Source organism: Pelecanus crispus, chromosome Z (genome assembly GCF_030463565.1).
Source record: "Pelecanus crispus isolate bPelCri1 chromosome Z, bPelCri1.pri, whole genome shotgun sequence".
NCBI classification, from domain to species: domain Eukaryota; kingdom Metazoa; phylum Chordata; class Aves; order Pelecaniformes; family Pelecanidae; genus Pelecanus; species Pelecanus crispus.
In genome coordinates, this window is record NC_134676.1 from 20,325,210 (window position 1) to 20,334,556 (window position 9,347).

At 38.9% G+C, this 9,347-nt stretch overlaps 1 protein-coding gene across 1 annotated transcript in view; it reads right to left on the minus strand.

The window, feature by feature from the left end:
• Positions 1–5,053, minus strand: part of ARL15 (ARF like GTPase 15) — a 216,363-nt gene extending 211,310 nt beyond the window's left edge. Inside the window, exon 1 of the mRNA XM_075726908.1 lies at positions 5,000–5,053. Coding sequence (XP_075583023.1) covers positions 5,000–5,053 — 54 coding nt within the window. The remainder of the gene's footprint in view (positions 1–4,999) is intronic.
• Between the last annotated feature and the right edge of the window lie 4,294 nt (positions 5,054–9,347).

The window sequence follows — 9,347 nt, forward strand, 5'->3', positions numbered from 1 at the left end:
AAGACTCTGGTGATAGCAAGCACCTTTTATTTAAGGCTAGAAGTTGAAAATATTTATACCTTTCCTTTCCAGCAGTCTACCCACAGAATATCAAGAGTGTGAATGGCATTGTCCACATTTCCCAAAGGGTAGCACATAAAAGGATTTTTTCCTGCCGTCCTTTTGTGTCTTTGTTTTGCTGCTCATGTCAAGGACACGACATGGGAAAGGGAGGAGTAGACAGGATATGCTATATGAGCTCTGTTATTACTTTAACGTTGCATTTTCCAATGGGAAACCACGTTGGGGAGGGGAAGAGTCTCACAGGAAGCTTTCCGTACTGTAAGTCACAGGCTGACTCCTGAATCTTTCCAAACATGCTCCCATGATTACCTCCTATTCCATGACTACCTTTAGTTACCACCTCAGTTGGTTTCTCTTAAGAGCTTCCCCTCTACCACTTCATGAATAAATGCTTTTTCTGCTTTGTTCTAATGTCAGAAAAATTCCTTAGCACACCAGCTGTTTCCAGTCAAACCATTTCAGGACATGAATTTATCATTATAAACAAAGACAAACGTAAGTTAATCCAAAGTAAACCAGAGAACTAAAAGCACATTTGCATGATTTACTATACTTACCATATATAAACTATAGTAAGCACCACTGTATAAATGCATCATTTATTTCCACATCTCACTGCACAAATTCAAGCCAAGAGGCTACTAATACCAAAATATCCAGTAGTCATCATTTTCATGAAGAAGATGCCAACATTGATGCAATGCTGCTGGAGTCCATCACTTTTGCCATACGCAGCATCTAAGAAGCAGAAAGTTCTACAGAGGGCTGTTATCCTTATTGTTTTGTTTTTAAATGAGTGTTTTCTAATTGTTTCTCTGTTGATGCCATATTCTGCAACCAAGGAAAACAGTTACCTTCTAGTTCCCTGAAAAGGGAAAATGAACATTTTCCAGTATTTTTCCTTCTAATGCAGACCAGCAAAGGACCACGCTTCCACTAAGTCTCCTCAGTTTTTCTACATGGTTCTTACCACTGCAGAGGCTTCTGTCCTTGTTTTGTTACCCAAACCAACAAGCAATAGGAAAATTACTTTTTGTTTATTCCTGGAGTCACATTTAGGGGGTAGGAACAGGAAAGAACACCTTACCACCCCTGTTCAAAAAAGCTTACATTTATATACAAACAGTAGAGAACAAAAAAAAGTCTCAAAGCCAAGTACAGAGTATCAGAGAACCTTCCAGAGAAGATCTGTAGGCATACAATCATGCACACTGTTTCTGAGGTGGAGTCCTAAATATCTATAAAGGCAGCAAACATCCCGTCATAAAAACTGTCTTACGAGACAACAAATTTTGCATTATTTTTCCTCTGAAGGTCATGTAGGTTGAACTCTCCATCATTACTTTATTAGGATTTTTACCTGGTTAAGAAAATTAAATCAGAAGCAGAAAGGAAGTTAACAATAATATAATGATAAGCTTTGCTAGAAGCTGTCATATGCTTACAATCTCCATAGTTATGCAGATTCAAGAAGTCATTTATCAGCCTGTTCCCACACTTCCAACTGACATATCTGTCTCAGACACTGGTATGATGGAAGAAACAGAAACATGCATCCGAGAAGACTGGTACTTCTGCCAGAAGGTACTAGCTGTGTAAAACACACAGGGGAAATGGAGTTTTATTTTGGTTGGCTGATGGGTTTTTTTAATGCCAAAACTTTTCATTAAGTTTATGATAATGTTTTCATTTTAGGATACACATCTTTCAGCTTCAGATCCTTACAAATATCTATACAGTTTTTACATTAACCACCTATGCTTTTCTATTCCCCCCTTCAAGGGTGTATATACTTCTAAATAATCTCATCTGGTTTAATCCCCCAAAATGGGCATCACACCTCCTTCTGCAGTCTTGTAAAGAACTATGTTTTTTTCCTAGCTCAAGACAATGATGCTTTATCCTCTTAGTCATGGTAGCTGAAGGCAGCACAGACTCTTTTGCCATGGATAACTATATAAACCCTTCTTCCATCTCATAATCTGTACAGGCCTGAAAAACAGGAAGCTTATTTAATGGAACGTCATGGTTTAACCTCAGCTGGCAACTAAGCACCACACAGCCGCTCACTCACTCCCCCTTCCCCTGTGGGATGGGGGAGAGAATCAGAAGGGTAAAAGTGAGAAAACTCATGGGTTGAGACAAGAACAGTTTAACAGGTAAAGCAAAAGTCACGCATGCAAGCTAAGCAAAACAAGGAATTCATTCACTACTTCCCACCGGCAGGCAGGTGTTCAGCCATCTCCAGGACAACAGGGCTCCATTACCTGTAACGGTTACTCGAGAAGACAAATGCCGTAACTTGGAACGTCCCCCCCCTTCCTTGTTCTTCCCCCAGCTGTATACGCTGAACATGACATCATATGGTGTGGGATACCCCTTTGATCAGCTGGGGTCAGCTGTTCCAGCTGTGTCCCCTCCCAACTTCTTGTGCACCCCCAGCCTACTTGCTGGTGGGGTGGGGTGAGAGGCAGAAAAGGCCTTGACTCTGTGTAAGCACTGCTCAGCAATAATGAAAACATCCCTGCATTATCATCACTGTTTCCAGCACAAATCCAAACCATAGCCCCACACTAGCTACTGTGAAGATAATTAACTCTATCCCAGCCAAAACCAGCACATGGAGTAGCACAACTGAAATAATGGGTGCTCAATGGCCTTAAAGATAAGCAGCTCGATAACAGACTAACAATTGAGATGTTTGAAGCCCAAAGGACTAAGAACTTTTGCAAGATACTTGCAGCCCTGTACAAGGACGTGCAGAACATGGAGTGTCCAAGTAGTACAGTACAAACTGAATACATGGTGCTGGTAAGGACTGGTATTTAAGGGACTGCTTAGCTTTTGGATAAAAATACATCAGTTAACAAAAAAAAACCCTATTAAATCTGCAAAAACAGCATGCAGTAGAAAGCACACTATACAAGATATAAGGAATTAATTAAATGGGAAATATGAATTGGAGTTTTGTGTTTTGCTTCTTGACATTAGTAGGGAGCACCATACTTGCTAGCTGCCAGACTGCTCACATACTGGAGCAACAAATCCCGCGACCAAGTTTAATGACTGAACATGAGCAGAGCACAGTGCAGAGGGAGGAACTATCACACTGCATTTCTGCATAGCTCTCACTTGAGCAGGCCTCTCCCTTTATTCTGATACCAAAGCTGTCCAAACCCATTCTGCAGTCAGATCACCTGAAACTCACCTTTCCAATGACAGGCATTTCCATACAAGACAGTACTCTCAGCATCTGGCATTCTCCTAAAGGAACTATCTTAGCCTTCAAATGCACTTTACACAGGATGCATGTCCTCCTGCTACACTGTGGCCACAACAGCGCATCTCTGGATGCTCTGAAGCCTACTCATCATCCTCCTCACCTTCCTCCCTTAAGTACCAGCAGTCATGAAGCCAGTTCCTCTCAGCTTTTCATAAGTGAAGCTAGCTCTTTATAGATTGTAATTTAAAATATTTGATGAAATTAGATACTATGCTGCCCAAGAGGTCTCAATGAGGTATCAATTATCCAACTATAATTGCTGCTACCACAACTTAGCAGTGCACTGAAGTATACACACCACACTTACCTATTTTAAACTAAAACAGAACCAGTTAACTGTCAGGGGGTGTATTTTGCTACACATTACACCTGCCTACACCTGATTCTGCAACACACACACATTTATACTTGCACATCCTCTCAAATTAATTTGGACAGCTTACTATAGCCTGCTAAAGAGCTGGCAGATGGTTCGCATACCTTGCAGCCATTAAAACCTCATACTGTAACCCTCTCTGATCCTTCAAGATAAGCATACTCTTATAGCATCGGAATTTGGAGAGAGAAAGTCTTCCTAAGGAACTTAAATACCACAGGAAAATATGCCTTTGACTTTGCAAGTAGCAATTTCCTCCAGGAGGATTTTGTCCATATTGCGCAAATCTGTTATTTTCTACCATTTAGAAAACAGTCTTTTAGATGTTGAAAACAGAACGCAGGCAAATGTCATGGGAAAAAACCTCAAGCAGATATTAAATCCCACCTGGAACCAAATTCTAAGAATAAAAGCTAATGTTAAGCTTTGCAATTCTGTCCTCAAGTAAGACTTGCTGGTGGTACACAGTCCTCATCACAGTTGTTCAAAAGTCACCTACACTTTTGACTGTACAGCCTAATAAAATGGGAAGTGGTATGTGCCAGGCTTCCTCCTGGAAAGTACTAACAGTAGGAGCAGCACTCCCACTCCAAAAGCTCCAGGATTTGAAGCACGATTTGAGCAACAACGTCTTACACATTGTGTATAAGCAGACATAAGCTGACGTAACGTGTATAAGTTTACACAATGAATTTTTACAAAACACCCCATTCATCTAATGGTTCTCATCAATAATTGGAACAACTGGGAGCAGGAAGAAAAAAAAAAACAACTTAGCATATTTGGACATATGTTTGAAGTAAACCTCCTATTTCTTTTTTATATAACTTAATTAAGGTCTGGGAAGTTTAACTTAACAGCATTTGGAAAATATTAAGGCACTCCAGACAAAGCTTACAACAATGTGTGCATTTAGCTAACATGTTTTAATATATGACATTACTCAAACATCATGGATATTTAAAAGCAAATGTATACAAACCCTTCAGCAATAACAGTAGGCCAGAATTCTCAGCAACTGATACACACAAATTCCAAATTTTCTTACACCTGAAGAGGCTGGCTGAATCTGTCTTTACCTTTTTAATAAAAGTGGAGAATACTTTTTCTGTCCTGGTATTAGTAAATCTTTGACAGGATAAAACCATGCTGTAGTCTGTTTATGTAAACTAGTATGACAAACCCCTTTTGCTAACTGCATTACTTAATCCTGATCCCAAAAAACTATGGCATTAACACTAACAAAAATTATTTAGTTAGTTAGAACATTGCCTTACCGTGTAAATGCCAATTCTACAAACAGCAAATGAGAGCTGGATACATTCAGACATAGTCTAAAGAAATTAAAATAAAGACATTACCAAGAATGCTATTTCTTAAGAATTCATTTTCTTCCCGTCTCTCCCCTCTCCCTTGAAAGAAACACCTGATGGCGTATTACTTTATGTTTCTCTTGTAAGGCTGTATTAAACAAGCTGAGAAAAATGCCATATAAATTCAAATTATGGGGATACTTACTACCTTTCATACAGAAGCAGCTGCCAACACCACCGCACTTACTAGTTCAGTATTTCATTACAGGCCTCAAATTACCTAATGCTCCCCAAAATGCCTGTATGTATGCAACATTAACGTTTTGCATGCAAGCTTTCATTTATTTTTATCTACTCTGGTTTAAAAACAACCTGCAAGAGACATTTTAATAAAGTGCTTTTTGGCTTCTTAGTGGATATAAAGAACGTCCATGTTTAAATATTATAGTTCTTCTCTCCCTGTAGCATCCTTCAAATCCTCTATATACCAAAATAATGCACACAACTTTATGCACCCACATTTCTGAAGTCATACTCCTTTAGTTTTCTGACATTTTCATGTTCAAAATAGAACTCTCTACTGCCTTGAGTATTTTATTTAATCTGCTCTTACAGCTGTGAATATCATATTAAAAGTCTTTACCCTCAACTCGCTCAACTTCCAATCTGTTGTGATGTCACAATTCTATGTCTTCTGCAGTCACCCAGAAAGGCAGAGGATGGACTATGAATTTCTGATGAAACAGATGAAAAACACCTTCTTTAAATAGCATAAAGAAGCCAGAAAATAAATGCAACTCCCCACCACCAATATAAAACTCAGTTTAAGTTTGCAATTTTTTATATACAGTCAGGTACAATAAACCAGGCTTACAATGATTTATTCAGAAGAGTAACTGAAAAATTACTTTAAATAAGGTATTTGAGAAGTCACTGTAGGCAAAAATTAAAGCAATCAAGTGGAACATTTTTACTATATGTTTAACAAGTTCACACATACCTGCATGTATTTTAAGATGTTGAAGGTGAAGTGCTGGATGCTACAGACTTCAAACAGTGAAAACTTTTTTTTTTTTTGGGGGGGGGGGGGGGGGGCCTTTGTCTTCTACCCCCCACCCGCACCCAAAAAAACCAAAACTGGAATTTAATTATCCATTTAAATAGAATTGTGATTTAAAAAATTAAAAGAGCAACTCTTACAAATTATGAGTAAGTAAAAATGTGTAGCAACTGTTTTCTTGCTATAACTGTTAAATTTCTATTTTAATCAAACAATATTTCACTGAACTGTCTGAAAGTCAAAAAGCGCAGCACAAAAACCTGAAAGCAAACCTCAGCAGCATGGCTGATTTTCTTTTCTTACTGGAGGCAATCTAGAATATTATTGCTGACAAGGAAATGCTGCTTGAAAGCACCATTTAAATTGCCAGGATATTTTTTTTCTTTCTTTTTTTTCAGCTTTCAGAACAAACATCCAATTCTATGACTTGTGCTCTGAATTTCCCACAGAAAAGTCACAGAAAAATAGGAATAAAACTGACTTTGAGAAATCCTATTTACACAAAGTGGTGGGGTGGGGTTATAAACTGTACCCATACCCCTCCTGACAGTATTTGCAGACCTTGTTCCAAAGGTTCCAGGGATGGATCACTTCCCCAAGCAATCTAGCCCAGTGCTTCATTACCCTCTCTACTAGAAAGTTGCCTGATGTTTAACCTGAGTCTCCTGCCATTTAAGCCCATACTCAGACACCAGGTGATAGAGTGATTTGTATTTTCAGTATCGTGACAGCTTCTGTGTTGATGGCAGACCCAACTTTGTATATGGAGTAAAAGATTATTTTAGGTTGCAAGGGAAGTAAACATGCAGCAGCAGCAAACCATTACAGTTTCTCAATGTATATAGTTTGCTTTTATTCTAGACAACCGCAGCATTATAAATTGTTTTCCTTTTTAAATTTTTGTTAGGCTCTACATTCATGGGAGAACTAAGCTGCAGGTCAAATTCCCCAGCGAGTGCCTGTGGACCCTTGATTCAGTAAAATAAAGCAAGCTACATCTGTGTTACCTTACTCATCTGTTGCTGGGTTTGCTACTGTTAATGTCCTGAAATCAACAACCTCTTACAAGGCATGAATCCTAAAATTATCTCCCCTCCCTACTATCACATACAGTACCAGTGAATGTTTCCCCTATGCATTTCCCAATGAAATATTAAGGTAATCCCTTCCTCAAGTCTCCAATATGATGCTTATGTCTATATATAGTGTTAAAAAATCTGATTAGTTCCAACCCTGTTATTAGCTTCTGTCTTATATATATATATAATAGTGTGGCCAGCAGGAGCAGGGAGGTGATTGTCCCCCTGTACTTGGCACTGGTGAGGCCGCACCTGGAATACTGTGTCCAGTTTTGGGCCCCTCAGTACAAGAAGGACATTGAGGTGCTGGAGTGTGTCCAGAGAAGGGCAATGAAGCTGGTGAAGGGTCTGGAGCACAGGCCTTATGAGGAGCGGCTGAGGGAACTGGGGTTGTTTAGCCTGGAGAAGAGGAGGCTGAGGGGAGACCTTATCGCTCTCTACAACTACCTGAAAGGAGGCTGTAGTGAAGTGGGTGTTGGTCTCTTCTCCCAAGTAGCTAGTGATAGGACGAGAGGAAATGGCCTCAAGTTGCGTCAGGGGGAGTTTAGATTGGATATTAGGAAAAATTTCTTCACCGAAAGGGTTGTCAAGCATTGGAACAGGCTGCCCAGGGAAGTAGTTGAGTCCCCATCCCTGGAGGTATTTAAAAAACATGTCGATGTGGTGCTTAGGGACATGGTTTAGTGGTGGACTTGGCAGTGCCAGTAACAGTTGGACCTGATAATCTTAAAGGTCTTTTCTAACCTAAATGATTCTATGATACTATATTCCCCCCTCCCTCCCCCCCAAAAAATTTACATTCCATCAGTATTATTTCAGCTTAATCACTGAAAAGGTGTCAGGAAATTATTTAAATAATTAGTTGTTTAGTTATACTATCCTACAGACTATCACTCTGATCACTGAATATGTGATAATTTGCTGCTACAATGGAGAATTTGTTCTTGATACTTGTAGCCTGTCATTACTTTGGTTTTGCAACAACTCATTTTGCACCATACAATTAGGCAACAAAACAATTGTTGGAGAATTTGCACTTAATTTACTTACAGTTCATTGTTGCCTTCTGAAAGGATTTTACATGGTAAGCATGAAAGTAGAAGAAAAAAAATCATGTAAAAATACACCTAAAAATATTACAAAAGAAAGACACCTTGTTTGATACAATTCTACAAAGACTTATTCTTAACATAAGTCACTTAACATGTCTAAAGTGAGAAACGGAGTCGTCAGGTCAAATATGTCAAACAACATAAGCATGCATCTCTGCCAATACGCACCCTTCTGCTTAGGCAAAGGGTCACCTCACAGACATTAAATAATTTCTCCAGCTGGAAACTAAACTCATGGCTAGCATACTTATTTGCCCAAAAATTTGTTATTTTAATCATATGTCGTAAAAACATGACTGTTCATAATGACTTAGAAAGACGTCTGCCTTGCAGCTGTGCAACCTTTCATTCACAACAAGCATTTGTTCTGTCCATTCTTTCAAGCATTCAGCTATCAGTACAAATATCAGTACAAAATAATTTCAGTATTTGTTGTTTAAAACAAAAAAAAATTGGTACCGCTCTGATACAGGCACACATTAGTCTGCAACCACAGAAATTCACTGTTTTAATCTGTATCCTCAGCAAATACTAAATGAAATTCCTACCCATAATATTTACAAGAGAGCAAATTTTGAAGAGATTAATAGAGCGTGTTCTGCAACTGATCAGTTAAAGTTGAAATCACCAAGTTGAAAGCACTAGTCTCAAGAATTTTGGTGGGTAAAAGGAGGGATGGGATCCTAATCAGCTTCTCAGAAAAGACACAAAAGGCTCGACACCTGCCAGACTGCAGGAGCTGGTATCCCCAATTCTGCCAACCAACAGAAATACTCACCTTGACCTCAGCTTGCTTTGCCATAATCTTAAATAAATTACGGCACTAAGTATAGTTCCAAGACCACCAAACCAGAAAGCAATATGAGAAAAGGAAGTTGTTGGGTTTTTTTCTGGTGATACATTTCTTTAGTAAAATAAAGATTAAGATGCGCTCCTGCTCATTTATAAAGAAGTGGTCCATCCCAGTAATCACTTGGAATTACTGGACCTTCCAGGCAAAAAGCTTTTCCACCTCTATTCTTATCTGTATCTTTTTCAGTGCATAAGAAATGGGAAAATTA